This window comes from Suricata suricatta, chromosome 12 (assembly GCF_006229205.1).
Source record: "Suricata suricatta isolate VVHF042 chromosome 12, meerkat_22Aug2017_6uvM2_HiC, whole genome shotgun sequence".
Lineage (NCBI taxonomy): Eukaryota > Metazoa > Chordata > Mammalia > Carnivora > Herpestidae > Suricata > Suricata suricatta.
Window position 1 is genome coordinate 6,952,154 of NC_043711.1, and position 17,298 is coordinate 6,969,451.

At 60.1% G+C, this 17,298-nt stretch overlaps 2 protein-coding genes across 2 annotated transcripts in view; one reads left to right on the top strand and one right to left on the bottom strand.

Moving 5' to 3' along the window:
- The first annotated feature begins 245 nt into the window (after positions 1-245).
- Positions 246-12,402, top strand: PIN1 (peptidylprolyl cis/trans isomerase, NIMA-interacting 1). Its single transcript, XM_029918143.1, has 4 exons — positions 246-352; positions 2,366-2,578; positions 10,823-10,933; positions 11,785-12,402. Exons 1-4 carry the CDS (start codon positions 295-297, stop codon positions 11,892-11,894), a joined length of 492 nt encoding a protein of 163 aa, XP_029774003.1. The 5' UTR covers positions 246-294; the 3' UTR covers positions 11,895-12,402.
- Positions 12,403-15,817: 3,415 nt separating this feature from the next.
- The window catches only part of OLFM2 (olfactomedin 2), a 59,375-nt gene continuing 57,894 nt past the window's right edge, over positions 15,818-17,298 (bottom strand). The window contains exon 6 of the mRNA XM_029918857.1: positions 15,818-16,968. Coding sequence (XP_029774717.1) covers positions 16,291-16,968 — 678 coding nt within the window. The 3' untranslated portion in view covers positions 15,818-16,290. The remainder of the gene's footprint in view (positions 16,969-17,298) is intronic.

Sequence of the window (17,298 nt, forward strand, 5' to 3'; positions counted from 1 at the left end):
AGGATGGGCTCCTTTCCCATCTCTACCAGTTAGGAGCCGAGTGAGGAAAGGGGCGGGACCGGGGTGAGGCCGTACGGAGGCGGGACCCAGGTAAAACGAGGGGAGGGTCCGCCCAGTCCCGGTGCTACCCAATAGGAAGCCAGAAAACCTCTCCGGACTGTTAGGGTGCCCAATGAGCATCGTCGCCAGGCCCCTGTACGAGGCGCACCGAGCCAATCGGCGGCGGCGGTGGGTGGGCGCGGGCGGCAAAGGCGGTGCGGCGGAGGCGGAGCGGGCGCTGCGGCAGGAGGGAAGATGGCGGACGAGGAGAAGCTGCCGCCCGGCTGGGAGAAGCGCATGAGCCGCAGCTCAGGTGCCGCGGGGGTCGGGGCTGGGGCGGGGCCGCGCGGGCCCGCGGAAGCAGGGCTCGAGCTCTCCCCTCGGGCGCAGAGCCGCCGCCCGATTGCCGTCGGGTCTTGGCTTCTCCGCGTCTTCCCAGGGTAACGGCCCGGGCCCGCCCCGTGAGGGCTGCGAACCTCTGGAGCGGGGATGCCTGAGGAAACTGAGGCAAGGGGCGGGGCCGGAAAGACCCTGCGCGCTGCCGGGAGGGTAAAGGGCCGGTGATCCCGCAGCACTTCCCCGGGCGATGGTCCTGGCCCTGCCGAGCTGGCTGACACCTTTCGGGCTAGTGCCCCTGACGTCCCCGGGGAACGTCTGTGTACCCCGCTGGGTCCGAGGACACCCCTGGGGAAGGACACCCCAACCCCATGCTCAGGGCGTGGCCCCAGGACGGTGTCCGGCCTTGGGTGCACAACCTATTTCTGCTAACCCGCCTGCCATTCCCACCTAATGCTGAGTCCGCGATATCCACCGCTGATGTTCTGCCTCCGGGTGGTCCCTTCGCTGGGATCCCCCATTTCAGGCTTACCCACAATAATAATATATCAGTAACAGGGCATGTTCATCTCCCCGTCCAGCCTTGTGCCAGGCTTTCTAAGTATGTTCTGTCCCTCACTCTCTGAATGACCACAACTCTAGTCATTACCCCCATTTTGCAGGTGAAGAAACTGAGATCAGAAAACTCAACTCACCCAAGGTCATTCATTCCAGGAGGCGGGGGCTGGATTAGAACCCAGTCATTCTGACTGCAGAGCCCCCTGCCCTGGTCACCGCACACTGCCCAGGCCCAGTATCACTACCTCCGTAACCCATAAAATTTGTGGCCACAGTTACTTCTCTTAATTGCATGCCAGGCACTCTGGTGACCGCTTCATGTGTGTCATCACTGTTCTCCACATTAATCCCGTGAAGTTCTGTCCTTATTCTCTCACTTCACCCCTTCTTTTCAGATGAGAAAACCAAGGTCCGGGGGATAGAGGCCGTTGGCAAGGTTTTAGAGTCAGTCAGTGGCCCAGCTCCCCCCTCAGCCTGCTCCAGCCCTGCTCTGTGGCTGCAGCCTGCATGATAATTCCAATGCCCTGCCCAGTTCTGGGCCCCCTCTCTCGTCTTTTCTGCCCCCTCCCTCCCTGCCTGATGGTCTTCCTCAGGGGTGACATTCAGCTCTTCATGGTGCTGGGTGCAAGTCATCCGTGCAGCCCAGGCAAAATGTCAGCCCCTGGAATGGAGCCTGGGCTCTACCGGGTCCTGCTCCGGTCTTGTTTGCAGCCTTCGCTCCTCCGAGCCCCTCAGGCCCTGAGCAGCGTCTGGCCCCAGCAGTGCTGGTCCTTAGCTGTGCAGCACTGTGCACCGGGTGTGGGTTCCGGGTGCTAAGCCCTGGGTGCTGAGTCCTGCCTCCAACCCGGTGCCCTGGGAGCAGAGCCTACACTCAGGAAGCGTGACCAAAGATGGGGAAAGGGAGGCCTCATTTTTGTTGTCTATAAAATAGAGGTCAGAGGTATCCCACGCTTCAGGTGTACTGGGCACTATCCTAAGTGGGTCACAGATGGGAACCCAGTCAGTCCTTTGAACAACCCGGCAGGCAGGTACTGGCATCTCCGTTTTATGCGTGAGAGCGTGGAGGCCCCCGGGGTAGGGGGTGGGGGGTGCTCATACGGTGAGTGACAGAGGCAGATTTGAACAGGCTGCCCAGTACATGCTCCGATCCGCTGCCTGTCCCCCTGGCTTCCTCTCTTCTGTCGCCCTGGGTTATGTCCCTCCTTGAAGCTGTCAATAACTAAAGTTGTCATGTTGTCTTATTTGCTTGTCTGGCGCCTCTCTGCCCCCACCTAGAATGTTAGCTCCCTAAGGGCCTGTGGCACGTGGTGGTGGACACAGTGGATTTGCTGAACGAAGGTATCCCATTGGCCAGTCCCTTATCTTGGCCTCAGGGTGGTGTCCCAAGAGCAGGTCCCCGCTGAATTCCTGCGCCCCTCCCCCTCCCCCGCAGGCCGGGTGTACTACTTCAATCACATCACTAACGCCAGCCAGTGGGAGCGGCCGAGTGGCAACAGCAGCAGTGGTGGCAAAAATGGACAGGGCGAGCCCACCAGGGTCCGGTGCTCACACCTGCTCGTCAAGCACAGCCAGTCGCGGCGGCCCTCGTCCTGGCGGCAGGAGAAGATCACCAGGACCAAGGAGGAGGCCCTGGAGCTGATCAATGGTGAGCGGGGCCGGAAACAGGCTGTGCGGGGTGTGGGGGGGTCTCCTCTCCTCGGGAGCCAGAGCTAGCCTTGTGGAAATCACACTAGACCCTCTACGCCAGCCAGCCAGCTAACTCAGCTGTCAGCCGTCGCTGACCCAGAAGTGCCCGGATGTGACATGAGCCTCGCCCACACAGCTGTCTCTCCTTCTTTCTTTCTTTCTGGCATTTGAGGGTGAGCCGGGTTAGGAAGGGAGGGCCTAGCCTCGGGGGCTGGCAGACCTAGGTTCAGATGGTAGCTGTGCCCCAGAGGCGCTGTGACCTTGGGGGGACTTGTGTAACCTCCTTGGGGACTCAGTCTTTGCCTCTGTAAAATGGGCATTGTCACATACCTGCCTCCGACTCCATCGTGAGGATTCAGTTCGGTGAACGTGTTTGGTGCACAGGGGGCCTTTGGTCAGTGGGAGCGATGGTAATGTCATCAGGCAGGGTTCAGGGTGGGTCAGGAGGGAGGTTGGAAAGGTAGCAGCGTAGAACTTGCTAGCAAACTTGGTTAATTCACTCCTGCCTCTGTTCCGTGTTTCCTCCATAGTCGAAGCAGTAGGGAGCAGACAGACTTTTCTCTTAAAGGGCGAGGTGGTAAGCAGTTTAGGTTTTGCAGGCCATACAGCTCTGCTTTGTAACTGAGAGCAGCCTGAGGTAATAGGTAAACAAACGCGTGTGTGTGTGCCAATTAAACTTTATTGACAAAAAACAGAAATTAGCCCCTTAGGGGCCGTAAGTTGTAAACCCTGGTAGAGCAGCTAGGTACGGCTGCCACTCCCCACACAAGGGTGTTTTCACTTAAATTAACTAAAACTGAATAATATTAGAGATTGTTCTTCACCCTGGCTACACTTCAGGTGCTCAATAGCCACGTGTGGCCAGTGGTGGCCGTCATAGTGCAAATCTAAAACATTTCCATCCTCACGGCAAGTTCTCTTGGACGGTGCTGATCTGGATCTCACGTGTGGTTTTATCATCCATTCAGGCTCTGCCACCCCAGACCCCAGACCCCTCCTGGGCTGCTCTCACCCGTACAGCCAGTGTCTCACCCAGACCCAGACAGCCCGAGTTCCCATCTGGCTCTGCCCCAGCTCTGGCTCTGTGACCTTGAGCAAGTTACTTAACATCTCTGAACCCGTCTTTTGATTTGTAAAATTAGTATCGTGATCCTTGGTTGTTGTGAGGACTCTGACCTCATGCAGTGAAGTGTGAATAACAGTCTCTGGTGTCCAGGAGATATTCCCTAGTCGCTATCTAGCGGCCATTAGGCTGGTTGTTATTAGCACAGGCCTGGCCACGCGCACTCCCAGTATTTGGCCTGTGGGATATTACTTACACACCCCCACACCCCACCCCGTACGGCATCTGGCCCCTGTGAGCCTCATACCTCAGCTTTAGAGAGAGGGGCACAGAATCTGGACTGAGCTCCGTGAAGGCCGGGGCTGGGTCATTTCCTACCGTATCCCAGGGCTCAATACACAGCCTGGCCTACAGTCAGTGCTCACGGCATCATTTCTGGAAGCAGCAGGAATCGAGAAGGATTTCTAGCAGAGGAAATGGAAGAAGTAAAGGCCGTCCCCCCACAAGGCTGTAGCCAGGACGCTGGAGAAGGACCCTTCAAGGGCACATCCCAGGCAGATTGAGGGGGGCCCTGAATGAGATGAGGAGTTTGGGTCCTTTCTGGAGACGGCAGGAAACACAGCCCCATGTGACTCTGGGGTGGGCCTGTGGCACTTTGCTTCCAGGAGAGAGCTGTGTGGCTGGAGGGTGAAGGCCCAGGGAGGTGGCGGGGGGGGGGGGGGGGGGGGGGGGGGGGGGGGGGGGGGGGGGGGGGGGGGGGGGGGGGGGGGGGGGGGGGGGGGGGGGGGGGGGGGGGGGGGGGGGGGGGGGGCCGGGCCGGAGCTCTGCTGGTTGGGTTCAGCAGTGAGCAATGAGGGGAGTCGACCCACCTGGGGTGGTGGTGGGGGGGATGAGTGGAGGAAGTAGGTGGGGAAAGCCCAGAGGATCACGAGGGGACTTCTTGGGTCCTCCCAGCTCTAATGGCTCCTGTTCTGAGGCTTTTGGATCCACCAGAGTGGGCAAGAGGCAGTGGGCATTTGGAGACCAAGTGGCAGGCAGCGCCCCAACTGGCAGAGGGGACTCAGGAAGAGGTGAAGTCCAGGGAGGGACTCACGAAACCTGAGGGGCCCGAGGAAGAGCTGTTGGGGGCAACTGGGAGGGGGTCCAGATTCAGCAGAGCAGCCAGGCCAGAAATGGAGACCCCTTGGGACAGTCCTGGCAAGAGCTGGCAGGAGGCTGAGGGAGGGCACAGAAGGAAGGCTGTCGTGCCCTGGGGACTGCCTGGGAGGGGCAGGTGAGGGTGCCTCCCCGTCTCCAGGATGGACGAGTGTGTGTCTGGTGGGCTGATACTGTGGTGGGACTCTGGGTGCTGAGGTCAGCTTCGGCCTTGGAGAAGGGGTACCTGGGTGGTGCTCCCGGGAAGCACCTGCGCCCTGGGGCCTAACCTTGCCCATGGGGACTCAGGAGTGTTAGCAGGGGCTGGATGCAGGTGCCTGCGCAGATGGCCGGGGGGACCCGCAGCTCTAAGCAGTGTGACCTGATGAGCGAGGGAGGGGCGAGGGGAGCAGATTCTGGAGAGTTGAGAAGGCAGAGTCAGGAGGACTGGGTAATGGATTAGGTGGGTGGGGGTGGGGTCAGGTCAGAAGCAGTGTGGCCTGGCCTGGAGTCAAGTGGAGATGGAGCACAGGGCCAGCTGTGCGGCTTTGAGCAAGTGTCTTTATTCTCAGAGCCTCAGTTGCATCATCTGTAGAATGGGGCCCGGATGGCCTGAGATCCAGGGACCAGCAGCTGACTAGCCGGCAGAGCACTGGGCTCGGTGCCTGGCGCTTGCCGTCTCCACGGGACCCTAGTCATCAAAGCACATGTGTGGCTGGGGGCCGCGATCTGGGCAGGGACTCGGGAGCCTGGTGGGCTCAGATTGCAGACCCTCCAGGGACCTTGGCCCGTTTATTCAGTGTCTTGGAATGGGGCAGGGACAGGCTCCTGGGAGGGGCAGGGTCGTTAGGAGAGCGCGGTACGATGGCCCAGGCCGAGGTGCCCTCCGTAACCAGACTGTTGTGTGACGTGTCAGCAGGCTTTGGGTATCAGGACCTGGTTTTCTCTTCTGTGAAAGTGGATGTTCCCTCCGTCCTGAGCTCGGTCCAGGTGGTCAGGAGATCAGGACTTGGGCTTGACTCTCATCGGTGCCCATTTAGATCCGTGCTCCGCCATTGCCCCGAGGGGACAGGCTGCCCGCAGTGGGAGCCAGCGTCCGAGTTTCCGCTGAGGCACCTTTTCCCGGAGTCGTCTCCACTGCAGCTGCTGGGCTGTGGCCAGGCCCTGCCAGGGATCTGCAGACCAGCTGCCTGTCGTTGCCAGTGTCCTTGTGCAAGGAGGCCAGGCTGTGGAGAAGTCCTCTCCACCTGCTCCCCATCCCTGAGGGTCCCAGGGGGGCCCTGGTGTGAGCAGCAGCCCCTCAAACACACACGCCCAGGGTCTGAGGGTCAGTGAGCACCTTTAGCCTGGTGTCCCCACACCAGGTCGGTGACCTGGGAGTGTTAGCAGGGCCTGGCTGCATGTGCCTGCACGGGTAGCCTGGGGGACCGCAGATGTACCTGATGGGCCGGGGAGGGGTGAAGGGAGCAGATTCTGGAGCGTTGAGAAGGCAGAGTCAGGAGGACTGGGTGATGGATTAGTTAGGGGTGGGGGTGGGTGCGGGCTTCAGGCTGGGCCTCTGACCTCTCTGGGCCCCTCCTTCTGGCTCCAGAGTCTTTGGGACAGCAGATTTAGTCCTGTGACCTTTTTCTCTGCCCAGGCCCCTTTCCTAGTGTGTCTCTAAACCTTTTTAGAGGGGCACCTGGGTGGTTCAGTCAGTTAAGCCTCCGACGTCGGCTCAGGTCAGATCTCACATTCGTGGGTTCGAGCCCCGCGTCAGGCTCTGTGCTGACAGCTAGCTCAGAGCCTGGAGTCTGCTTCCGGTTCTGTGTCTCCTTCTCTCTCTGCCCCTCCCCCTCTCATGCTCTGTCTCTCTCTGCATCAAAAATAAATAAAACATTTAAAAAAATTAAGCCTTTTTAGAATCAGAGGCCACCCCATTATTCACTCACTTTCCCCTAAATAACTGTGGTGTGTTGGCTCCTAGTGCTCTAACAATATCACAGACTAGGTATTTATTTACCACAGTTCTGGGGCTGGAAGTCTGAGATGAAGGGTTTTTTTGTTGTTGTTTTGTCTTTTTAATGTTTCTTTATTTTTTTGAGAGAGAGAGTGTGAGCAGGGGAGGGGCAGAGAGAGAGGGAGACTCAGAATCCAAAGCAGGCTCCAGGCTCTGAGCTGTCGGCACAGAGCCCAATGCGGGGCTTGAACCCACAAACTGTGAGATCACGACCTGGGCCGAAGTCAGACGCTTGACCAAGCCACCCAGGCAGCCCTGAGATGAAGGTTCTGACCAATCCAGCGTCTTATGAAGGCTCTTCCCAGCTCGGAGAAGCTGCCTTCTCGCCGAGTGCTCATGTGGCCTTTCCGTGGTGCGTGCACGTGTAGAGAGAGAGCTGGCGCGCTCTGGTGTCTCTTACAAGGACACTGATCCTGTGGGATCAGAAGCCTCCCCTATGACTTCATTTAATCTCAGTTACTTGCGTGAAGACCCATCCCCAAATACAGTCACATTGGGGGTCGAGGCTTTAACATATGAATTTGGGGGGACACAGTTCAGTCCCTAACACAAGGACTGATAGGTAGTAACAATCGGGCTTGCTCCACACTAGCCACTGCTCCAGCAGTAACCTCCCCTCCCGGTAGCCCTTCTGGTGGGAGCTGCTGTCATCAGCCCATTTTACAGGCCAGGCAAGTAAGGTTCCGAGAGGCAGTCACCCACCAGGGTCACAGAGCTCAGGTCTGAATGTGACAGTTGGGGTCCAGAGTTAACCCTCCTCAGCCTCAGAGACGCACTGGGCCGGCCAGCCTGTGACCTGCCAGCAGCGACAGGTGCCGTACTGTTGTGCATGCGGTTTCCGGGGCTCCTGATCGCCCCTCCCTGAAGCAGGTGGGCGTTCCCCCTCCAGACTGGGAGGTCCTTGAGAGGCTGCCTCTGGGTCTGCCTCGCTCTCACCTGGAGGCCCTTTGGGTGGGTGCCGTCTTGGTGAGGGGTGTTGATGCGGTCAGCTAGGCCAGGAGGGTGGGGGAGGGGGTCCGGCACGTGCTTCCTTTTCGTCCTCTCTCTAGAGCATTTGGATCTGAGATGCACCAAAAAAACGACACGAGGTTCCAGCATTTCTGCCTGAAGAGCCAAGGGGGATCCGTCCCCCTCCTTCCCCGTGGCCTGTTTCTGTCTCATTTATTCATGAATTCCTTCAGCATTAGTGAGCACCTGTTCTGTGCACAGAGCCCGGTACTGGGAACCCGGCGGTGAGCGTGGCCGGCCCGGCCCTGTCCTCTCGGTATGAGACCACAGACAGGACCTTGGTAAATGCACGGAGGCCGCCTCATGCAGTGGGGGTCTTAGGAAAGGCTCCTGGGTGAGGTGGGAAGAGACCGTTAAACAAAGGCCTGGAGGTGCGGGGGGCAGGGCAGGACTGGGATGGGGCATCATAGGGGATGGGGAAGTACTGAGCTGAGGGCACACGTGGCGGGGGGGGGGTTCTGAGGGTCCCCTTGCATCTTGGCTCATGGGCCAGACTCCTGAAGGTCAGCTTCTAGAAAGGGGAGATCAGAAAGGAGTGTTCAGTTTTGTTTTTAATTTTTTCTTTTTAACATTTATTTATTGTTGAGAGACAGAGCACGGGCAGGAGAGGAATAGAGTGAGAGAGGGAGACACAGAATCCGAAGCAGGCTCCAGGCTCTGAGCTGTCAGCACAGAGCCCGACACGGGGCTCGAACCCACGAACCACAAGATCATGACCTGAGCCAAAATCAGACGTTTAACCGACTGAGCCACCCAGGTGCCCCGGTTTTGTTTTGTTTTTTAAGTCACTTTAGGCTCCTGTCCAAGCAGAATGTTTTCCGAGCGTTGGCCGGCCAGGGGAAGAGTTGGTGCTGTGAACGGAGGCGGCCAAGAGCTTGGCTTTTGTTAGATTTTTAAGCTGCTCTCTGTGTATGTGCAGCTTGGCCTGGCCGTCTAGTCTCGGGGATCCCCACTGACTCGTGGCCCCCGCTGCAGGGTGGGGGTCGCCCTGGGCTGGGGGAGGGGGCAGGGCCCATGTGGACAGTTGCACTTCCTAGAGGCAGGCAGGTGCGCAGCGAGCACATCGTTCTCAGGATTCTCCGGCCAGCGTGTTGGGGTCCACACAGAAAGGAGAGGAGGCGGAACCTTGAGGCTGCCCAAGTGAGGCGAGGAAGTAAGCAGAAGTCTGGGGCATGGAGAGGAAGGGCTGTTGTAGTGATGTCCGCTTCCACCTGGATCGCTGGTGGATGTGGCCGGCACAGGGGGTCCACCCAGCGCCCCCAGGGCCCACAGCGGGTGGGGCTCCTGTTGCATCGCCAGCCTTTCTGACCAGGCAGTGCACCACACTGATGACCAGACCAGACTCAGACGTGCAGGCGAGGGACACCGGGGGTGGGCAGATCAGACAGAAACACGGGTAGCCCTCTCCCTGGGACGCACAGCCCTCCCGGAAGGGAGAATTGTGATGGCAAGTGACATTTGTCAAGGTCTCTGTGCCGGGCACTGTGCTGTGTGTCGCGGTGGCCTGCTGTGGCATTAGTGACTAATGGTTCAGAGACCAAGGAATGGTCAGGACATGACAAGCGTGATAGGGACACGGGCAGGCAGGGGTGGCAGGGACAGCCGTGGGAGCAGCCAGGCAGATCCGGTCGGTTCCAGGACACTGGCTCCTGCCGGACGTGTGGCAAGATGGGATGACACGGTGTGGTCGTGGCTGTGCCATTTCGGAGTGTGTGGTCCTAGCCCAGCATCAGGTGGATGGCCCTCCTGGGTGTCTGGGCTTAGGTGTATGAGACAAAGATCAGTCAGCAGTGTCTCCGTGGTGCCCAGACAGGACCGGTGGCAGGAGTGTCACAGTGGGGTTCAGAAGCCCACTGGCAGGTGCGACAGGGTGGTCCTCACATGGACTATTGGCGAGGTGGGTGGGGCCCCCAGGAGAGTAGCTGTCCAGGAAGCCGTGCAGGAGCAGCTCGAGGTGAGGGACCATTCGGGGGATCAGGGGCTGGATGTCCCGGGGGCCTGCCCAGTGGCCACGCTGGGGGGCCAGGGACCGGACTGGCAGGGACACCCGCTTGAGTGTCAGCCGCCTGGTTGGGGCAAGAGGGAGGAGGCAGCAGGGGCTCCTGCCTGGACTCCAGAGTGACCCGGGACTCTTCCTCACGGTGCATGCACAGTCCCCTCCGCGCGCTCTGCACCCCACCTGTGAGCCACACAGGTGCTCTGTGCTGCCCCCGCAGGGAGAATCGGCGCCCAGTGGGGACAGTCTGTGCCCCACAGGGGGTGAATCCGTTGCCTGGGTCCTTCAGGGGCAGCTGGGGGACTGTGTGGGCCACCTCTGGGGCCCTAATCCACGTGAAGAACACGTGTCCCACCTAAGCTGTCTCGTGGTCTCCTCACAACGCCCCCATGAGCAGCCCAGACCCACTCCCCATACCCTGGACAGCTGAGGCCCAGGGGCTGAGAGGTTAGCTGGCTCCTGTGGCAGAGGTGGCCTGGTGCCCCGGCCTCCGGCCTTTCTCCTAGAAGTCTCCAGAAATTGTCCCCGTCACTGTCCTGTGGGATCTTGGGGGGCAGGGGGTAGCCTGGGGCCCAGCATCTCTCTTCCGTGTCAGCCTGGCCTTCTGGCCTCCCCAGCAGGGCCTGGGCCTGGGCCTGGGGGTAGACTTTTCTCCCGATGCATGTGTGCGGGTTGGGAGAGGTCAGGCTGTGTTGGTGTTCTGTTTGTGGGGGCAGGTGGAGGAAGGGATGTGAGGGGGGGCGCTGGAGGAATGGGGTGTGAGCCCAGCATGGCTGTTGAGGCCACCGCCGGGCCAGGGTGTGCATGTGTGTGGAAGGCACCGTTTCTTGGACACGTTGACTGTGCACGTGGCAAGGGGCACTCGTGGATGTGTGTGAGGCCAGTGTTCACATGTGTGCAGGGCAGGGGCTGCATGCCGCCCTCCATCTGGAGCCCTCCACCCATCCCGCCTGCCTATGACACGCGGTCACCCTGTGTGTCCCCGTTTCTTGTACATCTACAGGCTACATCCAGAAGATCAAGTCAGGAGAGGAAGACTTTGAATCTCTGGCCTCACAGTTCAGCGACTGCAGCTCGGCCAAGGCCAGGGGAGACTTGGGTGCCTTCAGCAGAGGTGTGCAAGGAGTGGGCGCTCCCGAGCTCTGGGGGGGCCTCTGTCCCATCAGTGGAGGTCCCCCAAACAGGGAGAGGTTGGGAGGGGCAGTCCCTGCTGCACAGGCCTTACGGCTCCACCAGGTGGCAGCGCAGTCCCTCCAGCTTCAGCCATTGCCCTGCTTGGGGCGGCTGGGCCTCCTGCCCGGTGTCCTTCCCTCCTGGGGTGGGGAGTCGCTCTGCGGGTCACTGTGCAGTTGTCCCCGTCACGGACCCAGCAGGGTAGGTATTCTCCTCCTGATGGGGGACTACGGCTGGGTCCCCTGAGCACCCCAGGGCCTGTCCCCTTGAATACCCTTCCCAGCACCACCTTCAGGAGTGGGGAGAGTGCGGGAGCAGGGGGAGGGGCGGGGAGACAGTAGCCCTGGGTTTAGACATGTCTGGCTCTGGCTCAGTCAGTGGGAAGGCGGGAGCAGAGTGGACCAGGCCCCCACCCCCTCCTCCTTTTCCTCCACTTCCCCTCTATACTGGGGTTTGCAGAGCATCAGGGCGGCACCCCGGATGAGGTGAGGTGTGGGTGGAGAGCCAGCAAGGGGCTGTCAGCCAACGTGGCAGGGGCTGGACTGGGGGGAGGGGCCAGGGAGGCAAGTTCATCCCTGCAACAAGTCACCGAGCCCCGCGGCAGCTCTGCCTGCCGTGCTTCATGCTGTCCTCAGCTTCCCGGGGCCTCTTAATGGCCCTGCCGCCCCCACCCTGTGACAGGGCCATAAACCGCGTGATGGATGAGCAGGCAGCTGGCGCAGGGGGGAGCCCCGTCTGCCCGCCCCGCGGCCACGTCTTGACCCCCGCACCCCATGCCTCACACTTCCCCAGGTCAGATGCAGAAGCCGTTTGAAGATGCCTCCTTTGCACTGCGGACGGGGGAGATGAGCGGGCCCGTGTTCACGGATTCCGGCATCCACATCATCCTGCGCACAGAGTGAGGGGGCGGGCGGCCCGGCCCGGCCTGCGGTGCAGGGCGGGGCTGGACGGTGGCCCACAGACCCTGCTGCTCCCTGCTGCCGGCTGGCCAACAGGTGGCCCTCTCTGCTAATGTTACAGTATTTATTGTTCCCAAAATGGCTGGGGGGAGCCCTTCACCCCTGGGGCCTCCCTCTCTGCCCCCAGTTGGGGCTGTCCCTGCCAGACTCCTCTCCCCTTTAGGAATTGACTTCAGAAGGGTGGCTGCGTGGGGAGGCTCCCAGACCGAAGGGGTGGGAGGGGACTTGTCCCAAAGAGAAGGGCCTAGTCAGCTGAGCTGCCCCCGTGCCCCCTGCCCAGGCCCAGGATGGGGGCAGGAGGGCCCCCAGTTGTTTCTGGTTATGCTATGTTCCTCTATTCAGTTGCAAAAAGCAGATGCTCCCCTCAGGGCCCAGGCTGCCCAGCGCCCGGGCCCTTCTCCGAGCGGCAGTGCAGCATCCTCCGCACCCTCGATTAAACTTGGAACCACTGCTCCGGTGTCCCGTGTCTCATTCCCTCCCTGCTGGGGGCGGAGGGCTGTCAGCTTCCGCCATCTCTAGTGTCCAAGTCTCATTTCCTCCCCGAGAACCCTCCCTCCATCCCGGACCCCAGGGCCCCCTAGCGGGGAAGACTCCCAGGGAAGTGGGGCACCCGTCAGCACCAGCGGTCCTCGAACTCGGGTGTTTAGGAATGTTCTAGAATGCAAGGGCAGCGCACTGACCACACCTCTCTGGATGCAGCAGATCAAGGTGGAGCGGGGGATCTGCGGGGGATCTTTGGAGAGCCAGACCAAACCCCCCCCACCCTGCACTGGGTGCCCTCCACACACACACACAAACACACACACACTCCACACCCACCCCTGACACAGGCCGTTTCTAAACAGAACGGATGACACCCAGCACCCTGATGCCTGCTTCCCTGTTAGCACAGATGCTTTGGCAGGTTGTTCCTGGGTCCTGCCTCCTCCCTGAGATGCTGTTACCTTGGCAACATGGCACCAGCCAGGAGGGGAGAGGGGCTACTGCTAAGGCACCTCTGAGAGTGGGCATCCCGCCTGGCGTCCCTGTTCTGGGCCACGGGGAAGGGGTGCAGAACGGATCCTTGTGGCAGATCAGCTGGACACACCTGCCCGGTGGCCTGCGGGTGTGGCCCACCTGCTTTCCACCACCTCACAGCTACCCCCATGCCGGGCAGGGCCTGGGCTGGGGGCCCAGTTAAATTAGGGGGTTTGTGGGTTTCGCCCACTCCGCCTGCCTCACTTAATGGGAACCAGTCAGGATGGGGAGGGGTGGCAGGCTGGCAGGGCTTGGGGACCTGAGCAAATTAAAGGCCTGCCCATCCCCGCTGACCCCAAGGGAGGGCCCCGACTGTGTCTCATAAACAGTCACCTGGTCCGAGGCCCATCTGGCTGGTTTCTGGAGCAATCGCTCTCTGTTCCCTGCCTGCCACAGTGTCATTAGGAAGGTTTAATGGGTTTCCTCTCTGCTCCCGCAGGCTGTGGGTGGGGGGAGCCTGCAGGCTGGCTGCACCTCCACACCTCCAGGCAGGATCCACCATCGCCTGCGGGCCCCCCCCCCTGCAGTTTGCACCGACAAGTCTGTGGCGTCCAGAGCGGGTCACCCGCCTGCTGAGACAGTGGAGTCTCTGGGGAGGGAGGGAGGGGGGCGGGGGGGGGGAGGCTAACACACCACTGGGGAGTGTGATGTGTTTTCTTGGGTGGGGTTGGCAGGGAACTGGTCTCTGTCACTTGGGGCATCTGTGTGCATGCGTGTATGTGCTCGGGCACAAGCATGTGTGGCCGTGTGACCATACTTATCCCTAAGCATAACGTCCTGGGTGACCATGGGAGCCCCCTGACCGGGTTCAACCACTCCCCTCCGCGGACCTCCTCCTCCCTTTGTCTGGCTGTGCAGCGGCCAAAACACAAACACAAAAGAATATGGCTGCTGGATCAACATGCCTGCGAGTCCACTGAGCGCCAGGCTGTGGCTTCCCTCATCTGCTCCACGTTCCCACCCCTGCCTCCCGCCTGGAGGTAGGACCCTAAAGCCCAGACCTTCTGGTGAGGAAGGTGCAGTCTTCCCTCCTGGCCCTTTGGGGGGGGCATTTCCCCCGCCCCACATGCCCTGGGGACGGGGGCGGTTCCCACTCTTCTCAGGCTTCTGTGGCCACCGTGGCCAGGCGCATGTCCGCGAGGGGGGAAGCCAGGGTTAGCAGCAGGCCACCTAAGCACCCGCGGCTCCTGGCCTGTCCTGTCTACTCCTGCCTTTCCTTGGTTGGAACAAAAGCCACAAACCCAAAGTGTCAGGAGCGCTGGGCCCACCTCCGCGAGTGAGAGAGGGAGAGGGCGCTGAGGACGCCAGGTGCTCTGGGCATCACTGGGGGGCAGGCCTGCTGACGGGACAGAAACGCCCACTGCCAGCCGGCTGCTCTGTGCCCGGCTCCAGGTCTGCGCGTGCCTGCACTCAGCAGCCCCCAGGCCCCAACCTTAGTTTGGGAGTTGGAGGGACCGGTGAACTGCTCCCCACCCGCACCGCGTTCTGTCTGGGGGATTTGCCTCCAAGTAACTGGCTGGCGGGGATGGGGGGACTCAGGGGACCAAAGTGTCCCGGCCCTGTGCCGTTTTTTTTTCTTTAAGCAGGTATGAAGTGCCTCTCAATGGGCTTATCTGGGAATCCGTTCTTTTTCAATGTCAAACTTGTCAATTTAAATGGAAATTAATTGCTTTTCTTGAAGATTTCTTTAAAAATTGGTTTTAAATGAGTGCATTAGGCAGTCCCATTTATTATTCATTGGTTTCATTTGCGGCGCGGCCCGGTGTCCCGACTTCCCGGAGATGGCAGCGCGGAGCGGAGATGATTTAATCAGAGAGGTCATTAATTAGAGATGCGGGCAGGGGGTAGCTCCCAGAAGAGCGGGTCTCGCCTCCCCTGTGGTCTCAGTGGGGTGGGATCTGGGCCTGTGGGGGCTCTGCGTAACATTCCACCCCGGCTCCAGTGGGGGGCCGTGTGACGGGGCGAACATAGGTCAGCACAGCCCGTTCCCGACCGCCCCCATCCCCGGAGGTGACCCTTCCCTCCCCTGCAGTCGGTCTCACCTCGGCCACCAGGAATCTGGCTAAAACAAAGCCCTCACCTTGCTGTCCCCTTCTGTGCACGTCCCCGGCTCAGTCACATCTCCTAGGCTCCCGAGGAGTTGGTCTCTGCTTCTCCGACCTCTTCCCGACTCTCGCTCATGCTCCTTCCTGCCTCCCATACTCCCCAGCTTTCCCACCCCCCCATCCTTTCCTCCAGGAGCGCTGGGCCCGTCTCTACTCAACCCATCCAGGTAAATGGGCTCCAGGTGGGGGGTGGGGGCGTGTTTGGCTGATGGTCCCCAACACACCTTCAGGCTGTTTCTACCTTTTTTTAGTGAGCTTAGAACAGGTGCAACTCATGTAAAATGATTTTGAATTCACAAAGCAAAAAGGGGAAGGGAAAAATATTGCTTTGTCCCGCTCTCTCATACCCAGATTCTTAAAAGCAGCCAAATTGTTCACACACACACACACACACACACACACTTAAAAAGTTGCCAGATGGCTCAGTGATGCAAAACCAGCGATGGAGAATATTCATTTGAGGCCTGTTTTCATTGCTATGATAGAAGTCTTGGTTGTTTGGATCAAACTGCTTTTAAACAAATTGTTTTTGAACAAAGCGACTTTGGATCGGGTCTCTTCACCCATCTTTCTAAAGGACTCACCTGACCATGCCTCCTGCCCCCCGCCTGCCGCACCCCCAGGCTGGGCTCACCTGTCCTGGTTTATACACCTGAGGCATGGGACACAGGGGGCGGGCCTCCACGCCCGGGCTGAGCCTCTACCCGGGAGGCCCCGTCTGGACACATACAGAGCAACAGAGCATCAAATGTCAAAGGTCCCGTTTATTCCAGCAACGCGGAAAGAACGAGCGTAAATAAAAAAGAAACCGATCCATGCACTCAACTCCTTGGGGGGAGGGGGAGGCAGGGGCGTGGAGTGAGGGGATGCAGAATGGGTGGGAAGCAAGGAGGGAGGGGAAGGAGGGGAGAGAGAGAGAGAGGCAGACAGGGAAAGAACCGGAGAGTCGGGGGATCAATGAAAAGAAAGAAACAGAGGGGACATTAATAAAAAGGCAGAAAGAGTCAGGGATGAAAGTTCCAGACCAACAAAGGAGAAAAGGCACACACACAGAGAGAGAATGCACTCATAGGAACAGAGAGGCAGAGAATGAAACCCCGGCCAAGAGGGAGGGAGAGAAAAAAACCGTACAGGAGGGGGGAGAGCGAGGGCAGGACGGAGACAAAGAGTAAGGGACATGGCCCAGCCCTCGTGTGGCAGCCTGAGCCACGCGGCCCCTAAGGGTCCCCGGCGGTGCTGATGACGTGGAAGAGGGTGACATTGTAGAGCACCTGGTGGCCGTTGTTCCAGGTGTAGAGGGCCCGCTCCCGGGGGTTGTAATCCAGCATGGAGATGTGGGAGTACTGGTTGTGGAAAGGCACGTCCGTGTACTCGTAACTGGACGTGTTGGTGAAGTAGGCGAAGTAGACCTTGGCCCCAGCCAGGTGGGAGTTGGTCACGTAGAGCACGCCACAGATCATGAAGGCCTCGCCGGCGCTGCGCTTGGGGTAGCCGGTGTCCCAGGACCGCACCACCTCGAGGGTGTGCGGGTCCAGCCGGCTGACCACGATGTTGCCCGCGTTCTGGTTGGTGGTGTAGACGGCCCAGAGCCCGCTCTCGTCCACCATGAAGTCCATGTCCGAGAAGCCGCCCCAGGAGTAGGGGAAGGTGTTGTTGTAGCCGGCCCCCGGGAGGCTCCTCTGCACCAGCACGGAGCGCGAGCGGAAGTGGTACTTGACCACCACGTTGCTCTGGTACTTGTTGTAGAAGAGGGAGCCGTTGTACACCACGTGGCCTGTGCCGGCCCACGGCTGGGGCAGCAGGTGCTGGATAAAGTTCTGGCCTTTGATGAAGTCGCCCAGCGTGCGGAACTCCAGGACCCGCCGGCCCTTGTAGTAGCCGTCCATGTACCAGACCTACGAGAGAGCTGCTGGTCGCTGCGGAACCCCCGCCAGCCACCCACAGGCCCCAGCACCGCACGAGACCCACCCACCGCCATTAGGGATCAGCAGTCACCACAGTGGTCATCAGTCAGCCATGGGATGTCCCGTGACCCTTCATGACCCATCAGAGCCCCAGTAAGGGGATCATTTGGTCAGCAGTCACCATGGGCCTTAAAACAGACACTAAGTGGACGGTGTTTGCTACCTAAGGATCAGGGGGAACTGTAGTCTCTGGTGACTCGAGGGGCCCAGGAATTCACCGGTCATTGGAGACGGGAGGTTTAGTGATTTCAGGACAGCCCC